Source organism: Magallana gigas, chromosome 2, assembly GCF_963853765.1.
Source record: "Magallana gigas chromosome 2, xbMagGiga1.1, whole genome shotgun sequence".
In the NCBI taxonomy this organism is placed as follows: domain Eukaryota; kingdom Metazoa; phylum Mollusca; class Bivalvia; order Ostreida; family Ostreidae; genus Magallana; species Magallana gigas.
The window spans coordinates 24,467,473-24,488,892 of record NC_088854.1 but is presented as its reverse complement, the minus strand read 5'-3'; the positions used below and the strand labels follow the sequence as shown (position 1 = coordinate 24,488,892).

At 34.3% G+C, this 21,420-nt stretch overlaps 1 protein-coding gene across 4 annotated transcripts; it reads right to left on the bottom strand.

The window, feature by feature from the left end:
* Nucleotides 1-5: 5 nt before the first annotated feature.
* LOC105321229 (fibroblast growth factor receptor 2) lies at nucleotides 6-21,157 on the bottom strand. 4 transcript variants are annotated; one of them, XM_011419483.4, is made up of 21 exons: nucleotides 20,952-21,157; nucleotides 9,496-9,701; nucleotides 8,998-9,235; nucleotides 8,254-8,407; nucleotides 7,685-7,830; nucleotides 7,218-7,360; nucleotides 7,088-7,105; nucleotides 5,047-5,275; nucleotides 4,756-4,900; nucleotides 4,488-4,633; nucleotides 4,245-4,364; nucleotides 3,920-4,048; nucleotides 3,145-3,296; nucleotides 2,970-3,044; nucleotides 2,671-2,848; nucleotides 2,473-2,583; nucleotides 2,179-2,357; nucleotides 1,918-2,040; nucleotides 1,575-1,686; nucleotides 1,213-1,309; nucleotides 6-1,066 (listed from the first exon to the last, which is right to left on the bottom strand). In XM_011419483.4, the coding sequence occupies exons 1-21, from the start codon at nucleotides 20,968-20,970 to the stop codon at nucleotides 889-891; spliced, it is 2,898 nt and encodes a 965-aa protein (XP_011417785.3). In that variant the 5' UTR covers nucleotides 20,971-21,157; the 3' UTR covers nucleotides 6-888. The 4 variants fall into 4 exon arrangements, with proteins under 4 accessions (XP_011417785.3, XP_011417786.3, XP_011417784.3 ...); XM_011419484.4 differs by lacking the exon at nucleotides 20,952-21,157 and adding an exon at nucleotides 18,061-18,217; XM_011419482.4 differs by lacking the exon at nucleotides 20,952-21,157 and adding an exon at nucleotides 10,937-11,453.
* Between the last annotated feature and the right edge of the window lie 263 nt (nucleotides 21,158-21,420).

The following is a 21,420-nucleotide window of genomic DNA, read 5'->3' as shown; positions in this document are numbered from 1 at the left end:
AACAATTAACATGTAAAAAACTTTTAATCAGTAAAGATGATTCCAAAATAAGTGCACATTTGACATATGAATAATCTACATGACACATACCCATCTAAAACTCTACATATATTCAACTATTCATGTAATATGAAAAGAAAAATTATGCATACACACTTAAGAGTTCATATCACAGATTCAGTTTTTTTTGTGATTAAGTTCTGGTTTGGAATGCGCCCAGCTCTCGTAAAATACTGAACTATATTACAACTTTCATTTTTGATCTGTACAAATAAACACACTTCGAAGCATTCTCACAATTGACACAAAACAGAAAATTGCACTCTGATACATGTATATATGAAACGGGACTTAAAAACCAGTGTTATATTTCGAATAAAACAAATATTTATAACAACGATCGACATTCATTTTTTGACATAATGCTAAGACACACCATGCAGTCTGCCACATCTGTACAATCGTCATACATATACTGTTTTTTCATTGGTTGACCTTTGAGGTTATCATAATATGGATATACAGTGGATACATTTCCTGATTAATAATCAGTCATACACCATATTCCTCATATCCATCCAACTCAAGGAACCAGTAACACTGAGGGTCGACAGAGAACCAGCAAACGGAGCGAGTCGACAGAACAAACAACCTCTAAATGTGTAGTTTGTTCATACATGTAAGTGTATTCATTCACCAGCGCCAAAGCACAACATATAAAATTGTTCCACACTCAGTGTGTCACATTATATTCATACACTTCTTGTACCAAATTAGATTGCCCTAAATTTGTTGTTTGGCTATCACAAACATGTATATTTTATTCTCGTCGATTGTTGTAATTTGGAATTGGTCAGTTATCCTTTCATTCCCATTGGATACATGTAATTACACACGTTCATCTACAAGGTCAGGGTCAAGGACACTGAATTTGGCCTCCTCATATTCCTGGAGTTCAATATAGTCTGACTCTTTCTCTAAAAGTTTCTCCACATCTTTGCTGATTTCACTAAAGGACGGACGATTCGGCGGTAACATGTCCCAACATCGTACCATAAGGGCATATCTACAACAGGACAAAAGCATTAGAAAGAAATGCCCTGCAAAAAGCAAGGAACATAACAAAGGCAAGATGTTCCTGCCTCTGAAGTTAGAAGAAGTTGAAAAACAAAAAGGAGAGAGAGAGAAAGAGAGAGAGAGAGATCTACTTACAATTCTGGTTTGCAATGAAGAGGACGAGACAGCCATTTTCCCATCATCACTGTGGAAATGACCTCTCTGGCCGACATACCGGGATATGGAGTGGCGCCTGTGTTACAGTTATGCCTCTTAGTCAACGTTATATTATTAAACACTCTCTCAAACGTATATCAAAATTTAAAACATTTACAGCAGCATAAAAGTATTTCTTTACATATCTGAAAAACACGTTATTGTGCGTTGTAGCCCAAATTGAATATTACTAGAACAAGGACAAGGGGGATACCGTAACGGTCTTTGGAAAAATACGTGAATACATAATACAGGAAATGTATTGAAGTACTTGCAAAATGGCAAACGTATTCTTTACGTACCTAACGTGATGATCTCCCACATAAGAACCCCATAGGACCACACGTCACTCTTCCTAGTAAAGCACTGGTCGGAGAGAGATTCCGGCGCCATCCACCTGATCGGCTGGGGACCCTATATATGGAATTATAAGTGTTGCCCGTAAAACTAAAATTCTTTAATATTTTATGGAATATACACGTAATCGTTTTTGTCCACACAAGATATTTTAAATACATGTATGTATCATTTTTAAAGAAAATTATTTAAGAAACAAAGTTTATAGATAAAGCAATAACACTAATTATGTACCGTTTGAATGACCCTTCTAAAAAATCAATTTAAAAAGATTAATGGTCTACTGACCTTTGATGACCTTTCGTAAACCTCGTCTCCTTCCACATTACGGGACAGCCCGAAGTCACAGATTTTACACACTCCCTTCCGGTCCAGCAAGACGTTGCGAGCGGCAAGGTCACGATGAATTATCTGTACAGAAAAAAAGACAATTTCAGTTTATCCGCTAATGGTACCAGTGACTTCTTCACAAGTACTCAAAAGGTATAAAATAGCATTCGTTCAATGAACATAAAATAAGTAATACATGTATAATTAAACCGAGCTTACATTTAAAGAAGACAGATGTTCCATCCCTCTAGAGATCTGGAGGGCGAAACTTTTGAGATCTTTGGCAGTGGGAGGAACACGCTCCTCGCTGTTCGTGGCTTGCTGGGAAGGTCTAAACTTCCGCAGGTATTGCTGCATGTTTCCACCAGCAACGTACTCCATGATAATGTAAAAGGGATCTTCAATTCAAAAGTAAAGCATCCATTGAAAAGTATCAACTGAACCAATTGTAATTTCTGCAAAAATCATTGTTTAAATGCTTCAAAAGAATATGATGCCAGATATGATACCTACCTTGCTGAGTACAACATCCCAAGTAATCTACAACGTTTGGGTGGTGTGGAATCTTTCTCATTATTTCTAACTCATGATACAAGTCTTCCTTTTCTATCTCCATCGCGTCATCTAAATACCAGAGGAAAAGTCTGGATTAAATTTTCGAACCTTGTTAATTTTTTGTTAAAGATTTTTAATGAGTTTTTATCGACTTACCACATGTAGTTTTTACGGCAACCATTTCCCAATCAGAATTTCCGTTGATATTCAGAGCACGCGCCATCATGACTTTTCCAAAACGACCTTGACCTAAATCAATGCCCAACTGAAGACGTTGTCTTGGGAATTCGTCACTTGGAAGTACACACCTCTGAAGATCCTCCAAGTAGGATTTCTATAAGATAAACATAATTTGAAATATAAAATATTACTTCTATTGAAAGAATCACCCAACCAAAGATCAGTGTATATATAACGGTAATTCTTCAATTAAAAATAAAGCAAAAAAGACAAACCAGCTTAATCGTGCTTTCTCCACTGGATTGGTAAGCAACATTGTCCTGAAAGATCTGTTTTGTAGAGGCATTGTCCTATTAAAAAAAGACAAAAATACAAAATTCTCATAATTTTTGTTTTCAAATAAATTTTGAAAAGCCCCTTCATCAAAGTAGATAGTATGGGATATTTTACCGATGCGTCAAACTTGCGTCTCCTGAACCAGGTGAGCATCAGTATTGAGAGTATAAGGATCAGGAGGACCCCCGAGGCGGCCCCTATAATGGTGTACAAGTCAGAGTCCTCAGTCATCTCTTTGTCATCAGTGTCTGTCAACCCTGCCACAGCTGTTAAAAAAGAAACGATCAAATTTAAAAAAAAAACAAAACTAGATTATATATATAAATTATTTTTCCCTTGATTTATAAAGGCGGTGTACGAGTAAGACTGAAAGAAAGACAAGAATGAATTTAACTTAAAGAACAAGGAATTAATAACGCACATATCCGTTTGTTTTCCTCTATACCCCAAAGTACTTAAACTAGCAATAGTTTATCTGGTATCAATGGCTTGAATTTGTTGTGACTTTTCATCCAATTTCATTGACCCCACAATCAATGCCAATTCTTGTTCCTACATACACGTTATGATTTTCTATTGTCATTTATGTATAAACATTGTATATATACATTGTATTTTTAGATTAATGCGAATGTAAAAATGCTACTCGTTATAATTTTTACCAAAATAACATGTTGTGTATAATATTATTAACGGGTATCCATTATCTGTCAATAACATGTTTTCAACTCTCTTATAAACTTGTTAAAAAAATCTACAAATCTAAACGTTGTAAATACATGTTTTTAATTTGAGTAAGAGTCCAGTCCAAATATAAATGATATAGGTTATAAATAGTAAAGCTAGTCACGTGCTCAATATTTATAATAAATAAACAGACGTAACTCACCCAGACACGAGTAGCTGTTGGTCCTGTCAAGGACATAGCCGCTGGTGCAGCTACAGGTGTACGCCCCCACGGTGTTGGTACAGATCTGGTCACACGGCTTCTTGGTGGGCAAGTTACACTCGTCAATATCTAGACATGGCAAAACACTCTACCGTGAGTATACATGTATCTAACCTTGACCTTAAAAAACTTTTTATTACGTTTGAAACAAGATAATTCTATTCATTAACATGTGATGAGGTTGGTTTTCTTTACACCTGCATATCCAAGGACAAAGTAGGATCAGATTCTCTAATAACAGATTCGTTGAGGTGTAGAATTTTACCTGTGCAGTTGCCGTTTTGGAAGGTGTAGCCCGACTCACACTCACACCTGTACTCCCCCATAGTGTTGATACACGTGGCTGAGCCACAGATCTCACTGTCGTAACTGCATTCATCGATATCTGTTGTATAAAGACATTGTAATTACTTATTTTACGTCACCTATACCTTTGGAATAAGATTTTAAAAGGACATATTTTTTGTAAGGAGACGAAGATTTTACTAAAGAAGTTCAATGCTCTTGCCTTGGATCATTTGTACGGCAATTCCTTGACCATAAGAGTTGTACACCTTGCACGTGTATACGCCAAAGTCCGACACTTGCACAGAATTGATATTCAATACCATATCCAGCTGGTACTCATTATGAAAGACTGTCACTTTCTTTAATCTACAATAAGTAAAATGATATTATATCTTACCATTTAATACACACACATTCTTTAAGAAAATTGTTCTTCTTATCTAAGTTTCGTAAAAAAAAAACCCCATACAGAATATGTTTATAAATACCTAGAAGAAGATGGCAGAATGGCGTCATCAAAGTACCAGGTGAGCAGTGTAGGGGCGGGGCTACTCCACACGTGACATGTCAAGTTTTTATTTTCTCCTAGAGTACCATTCATCATTGTGATATCGGCCGTCACGGATGGGCGATCTAAAAATCGGTGGTATAAAAAAAAATATCAATTTTGTAAAATACGGCTACGTTTTGCAAATTTTGCAATTTTTAGAATATCAAGCATGATAAACCGTTATTAATGGCAACGTTAACGCTTTTTAAAAGAATCGACCTTCTCTGACCTTGAACAGTAATATTTATGTGGTCATGGTAGAGCCTGCCATCTAGGTCAAGGCCACACATGTAGGTTCCGGTAAAGTTGATAGTGAGGCTCTCGGCCAGAAGGTTGAAGTAGATCCCAGTGGAATTAAATATGAAGTATGTTCTTAGGCGGACGTCCCCGTTCATGTATTCGTCTTGGGACCTCAGGTGTACCTCCTTCCCTGTGATGCTGCGGACCAGCCACATCATCTGTATGAAATGGAATAGTTACAAAACTCTCCGCATTGCATGGATTTGTAAGTGTATAGAAACCCCGACAAAGAATTTTCGTTTAAAAATTTGAATAAAGATGACGTTTTTTTTCTCTCTTAATTGTTATCTTTGATGAATAAATCGTACTTCTACTTTTTGGGGTTTTTTTAAATTCAAGAAAATTCGGGAAAAAAATAAAAAAGATAAAGCACAAAATCAAAACAAAATAAACAAAACAATGAAATCTATTGAAATCTCCTGCAATTAATACATTTTAATTAGCTAATCAAGTTTGATAGTTACTATAGATATTTTTTAATTCAATGATTTACAAACTTTTCATTTAATAACATAAATGTTAAAACATGCAATTATTTCTTTTAAGATTGAAAGAGACTGGGTTTTTTTCCTCAAATAGAATATCTACAGTTACAATAAAATGAAACATTGCTTTATTTCAAAATACATGTAGGTATATTAATTTGAAGAAGGAAATACACAAAAATGTGGAGGTCCAAATTCTCAACTCAACTCAAATTTTCTTAAAATGCTCTCAAAATCTCCTTCATAAAAGCAACTCGGAATGTTCTTAGACTTGAGAACATACTTAGACATGAAATGCGTTAAGACGATAAGAACAAATAACAAGGGGTGTAAAGCGTGAGATTCCTTTCAGGGATTATGCACTTGCACTTAGTATTGCTGTTTTTTCCTAAACGGGGGAACGGGGGGGGGGGGTAAAATTAGTTCTATGACAACAAAATTAAAGTTCTAAAATTATGGCCTTGTTGTTATGGAATTATTCATATCTACCACGACAGCCCAATGCTAGAATGCTAGACCGGTAAATTTTAATTCTATCACTTTTGTTCTTGCTTTTATATTTGGAAGCTCAAATAACAAAAATAAATAAAAATCAACAAAAACAAACAAACAAACAAACAACGCAAACAATAAGGGTAAAAATTCACGAAAATTTTATTGGATATTTGACTTCCAAATCATCAAACGGCGAAAACGACTACATTAAGTGGAATCTAAGTACATAGTGAAAAAGTTAAAGCATATATCAAGATTAAGCGCTCCTAAGAGTATAAAAGTGTATTCTAATTTTAAAAAACGTCATTTGTCTGCTCAAAAATAAGTCAAGCACCATAGTTGTTTGTATGATCTATCTTAGATAAGCTTAAGTGGAAATTTTTCTAACGTAAGTATACCTATAGGTCAATATCCCCTCAACACAAAAAGTGATTTGAGAACTTAGACATTTATTTCAATGGGAATTTAAATATGGCTAGTAAGCAGACCTTCTATAGAAACTATAGAAACTAGAGGTCAGAACACGAAGTTGTAAAGTGATCACGTATTCAGCACCCCCCCCCCCCCCCGGGTAAATTATGTGCTTTTTATTTTGTTTGTTTTTCACTTTACGTAATTCTTGTAATCCATTAATTTTTTCATGATAGGTCGAAAGATTTGGGTTTTTTTTTTTACATTTATCTTAATTGTTCTGGGTAACATTCAAGTGCGTATACCAAAACGTCCAAATACTGATTCTTAAATTCGATATCATTTCATTCCTTTTCTGGAATCGTTATTTACTTTTAGGAGTAATGCTATTTAGTATATTATGTTTTAATAAGGTGTCTGATGAAAGTTTTATTGTCATGACCATGCACTCATTTGTAATATAGCAAATAAAATCAAATATTAGACCAAATAAATGAAAGGCTAAAACTGTTCAACTCAAATATATATAAACAAAGCTAACACGTTTATTGAAAAACAATCAATCTGTTTTAGATTTACCCTTGATCCATCGGCCAACTAGGAAAACAAAAAAGCATGTTAGCACGCCTAATTCTAGTTCCCTAATTTAAACTTCTTGCAAAGATTAACAAGTATAGTACAAGGTGTAAGTGTAAAGTAGACTATATACCGTCGGCACTTTGTCGAAGCCCTGGGCCTTACAGCACAGTTTGAGGGGACTTTTCCCCTCCACGCTGATCTGCGAATGCGTTGGGTAGATGAATTCCACCTTTTTTGTTTGTTCTGTTCCCTTCTGTTCGGTGCGTTCTCCAACTAAATCAGAAGATTTTCACAATTACTAATTCTGTTTTTTGAAAGACCAGAACAGGAAAAACTTTTCCTATTTTTATGATAACCACAATTAAAGTTTTTCTTTCCATTCTATTTAATTTGGAAGCTTTTTCATTTGCGTGTATGCATTTTTATTGTTGGTTTTCACAAATTATATTTAATTGACGAGTAATTTTTTTATTTTTTTTTTCAAGGGGGGGGGGGGGGTTGCATAAAATAAACTTTCTTTATTAAATTGAAATATGACATTATTGAAATGAAACAACATGAAATAAATAATGACGATTCCCACGCCAGTATAAGTACCTTGGACCTCTATCCTCCCGCGGTCTGACCCGTACTCGTTGCGTACCACACAGGTATAGTTACCCACGTCGCTCTCTTGTAGTCTGGAGATCGACAGAATGAATTCCCCGCCAATTTCATCATAACGTTTGATAGAAGTACTGTATCTAAAACGTTATGAACACTCGTGTTAATCAGGCGCTTCATTTATAATTAAAAACGCATTAAGTTTACTTTGTCCGTTTTTAGGCATTTATTTGTATAGGATGCATGTGAGAACATGTAGAATAATGGAAATTTGATATTTCGTGCCTCGTGTGAGATGCCATTGGAGATGCTTTGCATTATATGTCCAGATTTAGACGTCCTCGAAGTTTTGTACTTCATTTTGAGGTTGACGAAAGTAATATCTTTATTTCTAGATTCACTTGCAAAATTAAAAAGGCTAGCCCTTTCAGGTCGAAATATTAATCGTTTTATATCTTATGGTATTATGTAATATAAGAAATTGAATAGAAAAATCATTCTCTTTATACCATGCATTCGTTCTGAGACATTGGAGTAAAACATTAGAGACAGCGCTGCTTTACCTGTCGTCGGTATCGTTCTGAATGGGCGTGTCCCCCTTATACCACACACTTCTGTTGTTGATTTCATCCTGGGAGTGAAATGGACACACGAGTTGCAGGTCCCAGTTCAGCATCCCAGAAATCATGTTCTCAAACACCCCAACTTTCGGCGGCCCTAATAAGACAAAGTATGAAAATATTTATTTATGAAGTTTGATAGTTAAAAAACAATCCAGTATGCCGATATTTTGTTAAACGAGAAATATTTATATCATTTTCGTTGAAATAAAGTTTGTTTACTTTGATTTAACATCATACAGTTTTCAGAAATGTTGGAATTAAGGAGTCTGGATATTCAACAAAATTAACCAGCAGATCTTCCTTAGTTATTTAATTAAAAATGATGTGTTTAGCTATGAATTATTATTTAGCCAAGAAAAGAATCCGTCAATTTAAACTTTAAAGTTTGAATGTTTTCTTAAATCTCTATACAGAGTTTTTCTTTTTAAGGAGATTTGTATGGTCTAAAAATGGCCACAACCATCCAGCCCTCGTAATATTTAGTGCGTAGAAACCTAACAGGAGGCCAGCTCAAGGCTAGTTATTTATAACATTGTTCTGTTGCAGACTTACAAGTCATAAAATTTTACATTCACTGAAAAACCTTAGTAGTATTCCTATGGTCTGCCAATACTAGAGAGAGTGCCAGTACATACTGTATAATAACAGTATAGTGCTGTACTTAATTTCTTTATTAGATCGTACCTCTGACGTAAACAACGACACTTCCATCTATCCGCCTGTATTTGTAGTAGGCCTGACAGAAGTACTTTCCATTGTCGTTGTAATCGACGTTATTGACGGTGAGGTAGAACAGGTCCGTGACGTCATCACTGACGGAAGATCCGGTGGAGACCTCGTACTTCTCGCTGTCCTCCGGATAGGGGGTAATCATGCTTGTTATTGGTTCCACTCCCTTTGGCCCCCTTTTTTCCCAGAACACCTACAATTATGAACGTAAAATAATGTATATCATCTTACGTGATGATAGACAATAGTTTTCTGCAAAACAATGATGAAGTACTTTGAGTTTATATTAAACAGAAGCTAGGAAATTTTTCTTACCATCCAAAATTTTCAATAATATATTTTTTTTTTATCAAGTAGAAGCAGTGTAATTTCCGAAGTTTTGGTGTGTCTCTAAAATCAGTACTTTCACAATATTTTAACAAAATCATAACAACAATCTCTTGTAACGCTGACCTGGATTGGCTCCTCCACGTTCCTTGCCCGACATCCCAACCGTAGGTCTGTGTTTGTGTCCACTGGGACAACAAGCCGGGGACTGTGACTGACAGGAGGGTCAACAGAAAAGGTCAATAACTTTGGGCCGTCTGGGGGATGTGCATTTTGACCCCTTCGTTTACCGATGACGTCACAGGTAACAAGTACTACTGTTATGTAAAATACTGCAAAAAAAAAGTATACTGTATAAGGATATGCATAGTGTATAATAAATGCATGAATAAAACGATTGTTGTATACAGCATCATTTTGTATATGATCAAATACATGAACATCGGATCATAAGATGTTTGTGGATATATTCTCCATAACGATGAAAAATATCTACATGCAAGCCAAACAGTTTGGGTTGTATTATAAGGGAATTCCAGTGAACAATAAAGCGTGCTATTATTCTGCCATTATGTAAAAGTACAAGAAACGTCTACATAATGGTTTGCAAAGGAACACGCTTTGTGCCCAGTTAAGAAGGGTGACAACAAATTTAATATAAATAAGGAATCGGATCCCTTAATATATACCATGAGTAATTTTATAACTCTCTAATTCTACTCTTTCTCACCGATAACAATAAAACGCATCATCAAATCTTGCGTTTGCAGTCATTTAAATGTTTATTTTTCGTGGATGATTGTTTACTTCAACCTGTTTCCACCCACCCTTTGCCCCGTGTTTTTACATATGATGCAATATGTATTCTCACGACTGTCTCTGATCGTGATTCTGAACTTTCTCACGTGACACAATAATGTGAAACCAGAGTAATATTTCAGTGAATGTCTAAGCGCCATATGTTCAAACAGTCCAGAAGTGCTGGAAACAATGAAAAGACAATTTTTTCCTGCATGGTATATGATGTATTTCATAAGATATTTTAAAGACATTGATATATATATGGTATCTGAATATTGCCAACCAAATAAAAGTATATACGTAAAAAGTGTCATTCCTGAATCCATAAACGATGAGATTCGTTTTATTCTTAAAAAAAATTAAAGTCTAGTACCTTAACCAAAAAATATCTGATTGCCCAAAGGTTATGAAACAAAGATGACTGATATTTTGTTTTCCTTTAGTCAATACATTTGGCAGAATTTTAAGTGGAATGTTAATAAAATTGGTAAGAGAACCCCATCAATAACTTTCACAGTTGTCGATATTCATGTACTTGGAATACTTTTCTAGATAAGATAGAGACAGCACAAATTACTGATTTGGTTTCCATTGAAGTAGAACAAATACATGCAGATCCTATTATAATAACGCCGATTGAGGGATTAAGACTTTTTACCTGTGTCTTATATTGACCTAAACGGATTGAGTTTTAGCTCTATAGGAAACAATTTCTGTTTCGATGCCTAGTTATCATTGTTTATTCTAATGACCGGTAAATACATACCATTGACAAACCTCACAATTATTCCCATACCGTCCGAGAAAAGATCTAACAAAGATAACTATACTATAAGAACACACACAGAACAGAGTTTTCACATAATAAGTCATCCATTTGTTCAAAGAGCACCTAAATGACCAGTGTAGATAAGAGGTGGATGATCAAAATGTGAAGTCCCGAATCTATCAATATCCAGGGCGAAGAACGGTGGTACTATCTCCAGTAAGTACAACACGCAGGGACGCTTAATCCATTGCAGAAGAAACATCAAAAAGTATCCCTAAATCCAGTTGTTCAGGACATTGCAAGTGTTCTCAGACTTGAGAACAGTATTATTTCGGGTTTTTTTCGTGTGTTGATCCATTTCTTTTGTAAACCGTTAACTTGTTGAGAAAACATACGAAGAGTCTTCAAATACTTTAACAATCCCTCAATCAATTTGGTTCCACTGAATGAACATATAGCTAAACCTGCAAAGCGTCTCGACCCCAAAACATTAGAGGTATAAGGCGCGACGTCACAATAGGAATTCTTATACACAGTACGTTAAACTGGTTTAAAGAAAGGTTTCACGGTTTTGTTATTATTTTTACATAAGACATTGCTAGTACACATGGCACACACTTCAAAATCTCCTAAAGTTCAAGGTCGGTAAAATTCGACATACGAGTACACATAATACACTTGTTCAAAAAGGAATGTACTTGTGTCTTAATTGTTCCTCACTGACAACCACAAAAACATGAAATTGGTCATTAACAGGGCGCTGGGACATATGCAGGCCCCCCGGGGGTCTCTGTGTGACAAGATTTCTTACGGTCCTGTCACTGACATACACATTTATAATTACCACAGTGTTCAGCTGTATCCATGAGATTCAAATATTAACCCATGTCTGCTAGGTTCAACTGACCTAGATATGCATTTTAGATTTCTTGAATTGTACATTATCAATCGCAGTTGACCATGCAAGCTTCAATTAACAACGCTCATTTCTGTCATCATGAAAATATTGAAATTTATGTCTTTAACTTTCGATGAATTGAAATTTATGTCTTTAACTTTTGATGAATTTCCGTTAATGGACTTTAAAAGAAAAAAGTTGTTGATATTATTGTGATAGTCTTTTACAAATTACTCTTATATCATTGAATAAGAAATTGATATTGATAACTGGTTGCATACATTAATTGGGACTGAATCTTGCACTTTTAACGGACAAATGAACCTTTTCTTACATAAAGTATAACATTATGAATAATTATTAGAATGTTAATTTCGTAGTTAAAAAGAAATTCAATGAAGGGTAAAAGGTTATTTTAAATACTAGAATACAATCGATTTTTTTTTAAATTTGAGAGTTTTCATGAAAAATTTTGATAATTGCATTTTATTAAATCCTCAACGGCAAATATGTAAAAACAAACACCCAGGGAGTGCTTGCAGACAAGGAGTAAATGGATTATTGGTAATCGGTTAATTGTGTCATGTTGTAATTTCCTATAGAGCTGCATGGCTTTGCAGTATATACATTAATAGATTATCTAAATGCTTTGAACAAAAAGATATTGACCAATACGCGAGTGAACGAGGTCCAATTTAAAGGGGCATGGGCAGGGGCATATTAAGCCCTTCATCTTGCTTAAAACTCAACGACTGACACCCAAATTTCATTTGATCATTAGAAATGCATTCCTAAAGCATTGCAAATAATAAAAACAGAAAAATAAAATTTGACCAAAATTGTGACCGCGCCCCTTTAAACCAAAGACACAACACAGCGTCACATAAACAGCGTAAAAATACACAACAATTGTGTTCCTTACACAAAGCGGAAAATTTCAACCAGATATGCATAACACGATTAACAGATTCTTGAAACAGGTATTTTATGTCGATTTGTGGAAAATTTATCCCTTTTTCAAGATAGATAAAACTTCTTAGATTAAGGGGTACCCAATTTTGGGAAATACTAATGGGCTTAGTCCTGGCATCGTTTTCTGGCTAAGCATTCTAGCTGAACACATTAAAAACCTTTTGCTCTGTACTCTGTACCCTGGCGCTGTATATGCTGCCTTATTCTGGATTCTTTATAATATCATTGTGATCAATGTTCGATTTGGGTTTGTTTTGGAAGTTGCTACAACATGGGGTGGCCTGTTATTTGTAGTACAAGGTAAAACACTGAGTCTAACACTCCGTGGGGGGAGTTTTTTTCTGTGTTGCGTTGAGTAGGTCCGACATCTTTCCCGTCCTGTGCATTAATTCTTTTTTTTTATTCCTTTTAATTAAGGTCTTCCGTTTCCAACGGAAGACCTTATAGTTTTCGTACTGTTTCTTATTAAGGTCTTCCGTTTCCAACGGAAGACCTTATTGTTTTTCTTAGGTTTCTTTTTCCCTATTATTATTATTATTTTTTTTTTCTTACCGATTTTGTGCACGCGATTTCTCGGAAACGGCTCAACCGATTTATGTCAAATTTTCAGTTCTGATAGGTATTGATCTGAACCTTGTTGGAAATTTTTTTTGTTGATGACGTCACTTCCTGTCTCGAGATATCGTGGATTTATCAGTTTTTATAGGGGTATTTTGTACCGAGAACTCCTCTTTTACCATTGAAGATATGATGTTGAACTTTTCAGGGCTGATAGACGAAAGACTGAAATAGTGTCTAATGGTCATTAATCATCTTTATCTCAAAGAGCGCCGAAGCTCGCCCGAGCTTGAAAATTAAGATAAAAAAGGCGTCATGATTTTTCTTGGTTTTCTTTGAATATCTCTTTTCTTCAAAGCATTTTGTTAAAACATGTAGAACAAAAAAACTTAATTAAATCAAGAGCATTCATTTGAGATCATGAAAAAGGGGCTGGCCCTTCAAATAAGGGGCTGAGGGGGCTCTAAAGTATTTTAATGATAACTTTTTACCGTGAAATATTTTGTGATGCGTTATAGAAGCAATTATGTTTATTCTTAGGTTATTTACCTATACATGGCAATCATTTACTTCTATGTTACGTAATTAGGGATTTAAAGGGGCCAAAAGTCCAAAACTTTGATGCTCAATATCTCAAAATGAAGAAACATTTGGATAAGCAATATTTAACAAAAGATGCTCAAAATATAGAGCTTAACAACCTGAAACCATAATTTCCTTGTTATGCGGTCCCTAAAAGGAGTTACAGGGTCGGCCCCTAAAACGACCCTCTCAAGATATCTCGAGAACGGTACATAATTTGTAAACACTTTTTGAACAAAATGTGTTTGAATTGACAAAAGCTTTCATTTGAAATCAAGAAAAAGGGGCTGGCCCTTCAAATAAGGGGCTGAGGGAGCTCTGAAGTCTTTTAGTGATAACCTTTTACCGTGAAATATTTTGTGATGCGTTATAGAAGCAATTATGTTCATTCTAAGGTTATTTACCTATACATGGCAATCATTTACTCCTATGTTACGTAATTAGTAATTTTTAAGGGACCAGAAGTCCAAAACTTTAATGCATAATATCTCAAAATGAAGAAACATTTGGATAAGCAATATTTAACAAAAGATGCTCAAAATATAGAGCTTAACAATAATCAACTATAATTTCTTTGTTATGCGGTCCCTAAAAGGAGATACAGGGTTGGCCCCTAACACGACCCTCTCAAGATATCTCGAGAACGGTACAAAATTTGTAATTACTTGTTGAACAAAAAGTGTTAGAATTGACAATAGCTTTCATTTGAAATCATGAAAAAGGTGCTGGCCCTTCTAATAAGGGGCTGAGGGGGCTCTTAAGTCTATTAATGATAACTTTTTACTGTTAAATATTTGGTGATACGTTATAGAAGCAATTATGTTCATTCTAATGTTATGTACCTGTACATGGCAATCATTTACACTTATGTTACGTAATTAGGGATTTTAAGGGACAAGAGGTCTAAAGCTTTGATGTTTAATATCTCGAAATAGAGGAAAACTTTGGAAAGCAATATTTAACAAAAGATGCTCAAAATATTGAGCTTAACAATGTACAAACATATATATTGTTTTTATCTGGACCCTAAAAGGAGTTTTAGGACCGGATATCAAAACGATTTTTCCCAGATATCTCAAAAACGGTAACCAATTTCTAAATACTTATTAGTGGTACACAAAAATACCTTTTGAGTAAAATGAATGAAAAGGAGCTGATCCCTCAAATAAGGGACACCAAAGGGATAGATAGTCTTTCACCCATTACTCATAGATCCCGCCTCCTTTTCCGACTACGTTTCGTTGATGAAAGTCAAGAGTAAGGTCATTGCATATTCTAAAAATCGGACGGAAGACCTCCTCGTTGCTCGCAACGAGATCGTGTCTAGTTATTATTATTTTTTTCCCAAAATTTTGTGCACGCGATATCTCAAAAACTATTCGGCTGATTTCGACCATTTTTTCACAGATGATTGCCAGTGGTCATAATTCTAGAGGTTTTTTGAAATTTTGTAATCGGCACTTCCGGTTCCGATTTACGGCCGATTTTGTAAGTTTTTACGACCCATTTTGTGCAGACATAAACTCAGAGACTATCAGAGATAGGAATATGAAATTTTCAGGATAGGTAGACCATAAATCAAAGTTGTGCACAATGTAGTTTTTTAGCGCCAGTGGCGCCATTTCTATGAGCTCGCATAGGCTCGAAAATTGGGTTCTAATTTCGAATCAAATTTTTCATACGTTTTGATCAGTATCTTTTTATGAGTTGATATTTTGTTAAAACATATATTACAAAAGTGGTAGATAATCAAAAGTTCTTTTCAACAAAATCAAGAAATAGGGGCTGGCCCCTTAAATTAGGGGCCAAGACAGTCATAAACTCTATTACGAATAACTTAAAAACGATAAAGATTTTGTAATGCATTATAGAAGCAAAGTTGTTGATCGTACCAATATCTATTTGAAAAAATTATTGCCACGCCCATTTATTACGTAATTAGGGATTTTTAGGGGCCAAAATACTTAAACTTTGACGAAAAATAACTAGAGAAGTATACATATTTTGTTAGACATCATAGAAGAGAAAATGTTTGACAAAATGATTTAAATTGATTCCACTTATCAAAACACGATTTTCTGTCCCCATTAAGGATCTAGAGGGCTGGCCCCTAAAATATTCAATCATTTGTATCTCAAAAATGATCAACAATTTCACATGGGTGTAAGAACAAAAAATATTTGTATTCTTAAGACCTTTTCACACAAATCAAGAAAAAGGGGCTGGCCCCTTTTTTTAGGGGCCAAGGCCTTCGTAAACTCTATTACAAGTAACTTAAAAACGATTAAGATTTTGTAATGCATTATAGAAGCAAAGTTGTTGATCGTACCAATATCTATTTGAAAAAATCATTGCCACGCCCATTTATTACGTAATTAGGGATTTTTAGGGGCCAAAGTACTTAAACTTTGACGAAAAATAACTAGAGAAGTATACATATTTTGATAGACATCATAGAAGAGAAAATGTTTGACAAAATGATTTAAATTGATTCCACTTATCAAAAGACGAATTTCTGTCCCCATTAAGGATCTAGAGGGCTGGCCCCTAAAATATTCAATCATTTGTATCTCAAAAGTGATCAACAATTTAAGATGGATGTAAGAACAAAAAATGTTAGTATTCATGAGACCTTTCGTATAAAATCAAGAAAAAGGGGCTGGCCCCTTAAATTAGGGGCCAATAGACTCCTAAACTCTATTACTCATACCTTAAAAATGATCAAGATTTTGTAATGCATTATAGAAGCAAAGTTGTTGATAGCAGCAATATCTGTTTGTAAAACTCATTTCCAAACCCATTGATGACGTAATTAGAGATTTTAGGGGATAAAAATATTAAATCTTTAATGTGCTGTATGTTAAAAAGCAAAACTCTTTGTTAAGCATTTTAAAGGATATTGACAATCGTATACATTATCTAAAAGGAGGTGGTTGAGGGAGAATTCTGAAATGTCATTGATATTTTAATCGAATCGTTTAAAAAATTAAACGGAAGACCTACTCGTTACTCGTAACGAGATCGTATCTAGTTTAATTATTTATTTTTATTTATTTGTATTTTACCTTCAGGTATATTGTTTAGTTATAGTAAATTCTTTAAAAAGTATGAGCTAGATTTGATTCCCAGTCTATGTCTGTTTTCCTGTTATCTTTTCACCTTTTTTCAATTTCACCATTGATCAATTTTAAGTGTTAAATGTTTACCAACAGGGAATATTTTTTATGCATTTCAAGTATATGTGAATAGAGGTACATGTACTTTATTTTCCTTCCATTCCTATTAACCCGTTTTAAAACATTTTAATTCTGATCGTTCTCTGTGTGAAATAGTCGGTCTGATGATTCCATACAGGTAGTTTATGGTTTTTTCTTGAAATATTTAAAAACCGGGACTAATTTGTCAAAATTGATGGTACAAGGTTTTGTATTATTCCAACACGACGTCGCTGTCACACAAGATATATTGAACAGACCCACACGATATTTCATACTACAATGTACGTTTAATGAAAGAATTTAGAACTTATAAAGCTTCGCTTGGCATACATGTATCTCGAGATTTACTCAAACCCAAAATAAATCTGACATTTTATATTTCACGCATACAATAAATAACCATGTTTTTATATCAAGGTAGAATGGTTGTGACATTTCAGGAATAAGTGTTTTTCCATATGCGAATGATAAAGAATTATGACACAATGGTTTCATTAATATTGTACTCTAAAGAGTTATCAGTACAAATGATGACGTACAAAGTCCGATAGACATATGTTGTGAAATGTAAACAGAATTTCATACACTTAGTAATTAGCAATAGAGCGACCTAATGGTAGACGGAAGTCGACATGTCGTCAGGATCAAGACAAACATGAAATGTCAAGTTAATAAATAACACAAATTTGATAAACCTGTCATAAAAAATTGCTGTTTTTTATTCATCTATAATGCATTTAACAAAAATATAAAGGGAGAAAATTTTGAAATGAAAATAATAAAACCTGAACAATACAGTCATAAAAATAAAACATAAAATAAATTGTGCTCTAATTGACTGCATACGTGTGTTGAATTAGGTGATGAAATGTAGAGTAAAGCAAGTTACTTACACAAAAACATTCCCTTCTAAGGGTTTCCCAAAAAGTTCAGCCTCTCTGGTACATTAGACATACCCAAGGAGCCCCCTCACAGGTCTTTGTTATCTTACAAATAAATTACATGTATATATCTGTCCAGCCATGTACCAGTATAGAGCACGTACAGAGTCTACATTGTTTACAATCCTACTTACTAAAATCCGGATGTAGGAAAGAGTCAGGTTATTAAGATCGCTTTATCACTAGCCTTTGTTATAAATCAGCAGTTTCTTCTATATAATTCATCCCCAATTTTACAAGGACCAATGAAAACATATATATTTTACATGTACAAGGACGAATGAAAACAAATATATATTATTTTTTATTTTTTATTTTTTTTTGCGCAATATTAAATCATTTCAGATTTTTGATTTGATATATATATGTACATGTATTTACATGTAAGTGTAATCAATATTTAGGATATATGTATAATACATGTACTCATACCAATGAGAAATATTGTAAACAATATTTTTTAAGTACAACATATTTAGAAATAGCCTTTCGAAATACGCAGCTAACACTCTAACTAATTCATTAGAATTTCTAATTCTAAAATCATGATTCAAGCGTTGAGCCGCCGCCCCTCCCCCGCATTCGACGACCCCCCCTCCCTTTTCATAAACAAAACCATTTAAAAGGAACCACGTTTTCGTTTCTTTTCAGGGCATATTTTTAATGACACTTGTTTTTTAACAAGATATTTTTGACTACGATCATGTCTCCTGTCTTCTGAAATCACGACCTCGATCTTTAAAGAATCGCAACGGTGACCAAAGGACGACACCCCTCAAACACCGGTATACCAGTGATGTGCGTCGAGAAGCTTTGGGTTAAAATAAAGTATACAATTCAAGTCTCTGCTGGTTCACACACACAAAAAAACGTTTCTTTTCACGCAAGGAAAATATAATTGGATGGTTTTCTATGTAAATGTGTGCCTAAGTTTTGTTGCAATACAAAGGAATTGGTTACCCCTTCTTTGTTTGGTTTCATGTCTGTCAACTAACTTGTAATTACGTGAATTTTGATATTTTTAGATTTTATTCTAAGTGCTTAGGAGTACAAAAAAATAACCCGAAAAACATTTCGTCTGAGTGTATAACCTTATAAAAATCTGTCATATATTCTTTGAAAATGGACAATTTCGCGATTGGTTGGAAGGGTGTGTGTAAAGGGGGGGGGGTGTATTGTGAATATAACTTGCAGTTATATCACGAAAGCAAAGGAGCTATATTCGTTATAGTTGAGAAACAGGGGTTTAATTATTTCTGAGTAATCGATTTATCATTTGCATCAAATTCCTTTAAGAATGCAAACAAAACAGGTGCTGTTTTTTCCACGTTCATTAATTTAGAGTTTATTCTCTCGCGGCGTTTTTCTTTGTCATTGTCTCGAGTGTATTTTTAGCTTGACCCTTTCTCGAAAATCTTAATAATGAAATAGTATAAAGGTTATCAACATTTCTTCTGAATGCATTAGTATAATTTAATGCTAATTGATTAATAGGACATGCCTTGAAAGCAGAAATGTAGATCCGTGTCAAAGAATATAATTAATAGATAACAATTTTCAACGGAACGAAACATGCATTAAATATACAAAAATATAAATTTTTTGGCCATAAAAACCACGGTTTTATGACTGTCTTACTTATTGTTGTAATTCTAAAATGCAAATGAATAATTTAAAGTTTTTTAAAATTATTATGAAATTCTACAAAAGGGTCTATATACTGGTTCATAAAGTATCAAATGTCGGATTGTAAAAACTAGACATTTGTTGTATTTGGGCTTATATAACTAGACACGCAATAGTTTTATAGTGGGAAAAGCCTGTATGCATCAGGCACGTAGCATCGGGGGGGGGGGGGGGGGGGGCAGGGGGGCCTGCCCCCCACTTTTTTGCGCAGCAAAGATTTTACTTAAATTAACACACAAAAAATTGAATTAAGATGGAGTTGGTTTAGGAATTTCAGGATTTTGGAAAGTAACCTTTTCACTTTTTTTTCTTTTTTGCTTGTCAAGATTTTTTGGATGAGTCTGCCCCCCCCCCCCCCCTCCACTTTCAAAAACGATGCTACCCGCCTGTGCATATCTGTAGTAGTTTTAAACTTTTATAACAAGAAATGCCAACAAAATTATGAAAAATTTAACAATTTTGAATTTCTGATCATATTCAGTCTACTAAATTGAGTGTCGAAATATTAAAAAAAAATATCTCAGAAATTTCAAAATCAGATTTGATGCCTTTAAGCTTTTCGTTTAATCATCATGGTTTTGGTTAATATATATGGGATCGTTTATATACATCGTGCATATATATATTTACATTACCGAATGTGTACGATATACCGTTGCAGAGTGTGGATGTTTGTATTTACATGGTTGAGGAACAAACACAATACACGTATAATCGTATATCATAAGTAAACATAAGTTCATCAATCTCAAACTGACAAGACCACTTTACCAATCTATGTGTGAAAACTTACAAAGAATGATGTCCTCTATTATTGATGACGCCATTGTCTCATTTCCAAAGAATTTGAAACAACCGAGATTCAAAAGACGATAAACTATAAATTTGATGCCAAAAAATATTTTACAAAGGTCGACTCCCTCTTGTCAGTTATAGTGATATCTTTTATAAGAAGTAAAAATTGAAATAAACTATATAAGATGTCTCTTTTTCTCTCAGCTTGCCTCACCAGAAAGCACTGTATGATGTATTGTTTGTATTAGTGGTAAGTGGATAGGGCATATGAGGCTGTTTACTATTTATACCTATGACACCAACCCACAAGACCCAGGTTCGTTCCAGGTAGACTCAGGTAGTGTTATCCCTCGCTCACTTACCTCTCTTTGTTATCTCCATTAGGGGCTTTCACTGTATCATCTTTTCCAACTATCTGTCACAGACTTCACAAAGATATACTCAAACTTTTTTTGTCTATTCCCTAAATTCCTTAATTAGTCCTTAATTCGTTCCAGTAAATTCCACCATTTTGTATCTGCTCTGTTTGCCTATAAATAACACGATACCCCTTCAGAATGCACACCAAACCTGGCTAGGTTTAAAAGACACAATTTAAAAAACCATTGGACTATGAAGTAGATCTCTATCTTCTCTGGCAGTTCGGCCTGAGAGAACACTTCTTTCGTTTCGACGAACAGTTCTGTTGTATACCTGAACGCGTTCCCTTGTATTTTCTATGCTATTCAAACAACCAAAGTAAATGATGTCGATTTAATTAATCACAATATTAATTCTTTCATAAATCAGAATTGTGGGATGCGAGGTGACTGATTTAAAGACCATTTGTGT

Bases quoted from the DNA above. Each gene is read 5' to 3' on its own strand.
- LOC105321229 (XM_011419482.4), bottom strand. From the start codon at position 10,964: ATGGGAATAATTGTGAGGTTTGTCAATG. The intron at 8,408-8,997 runs GTACGATCTAAT...TTGTCTTATTAG, and splicing joins TGTCGTTGTTTACGTCAGAG to GGCCGCCGAAAGTTGGGGTG. The intron at 4,049-4,244 runs GTAAAATTCTAC...TGCCATGTCTAG, and splicing joins CCAAAACGGCAACTGCACAG to ATATTGACGAGTGTAACTTG.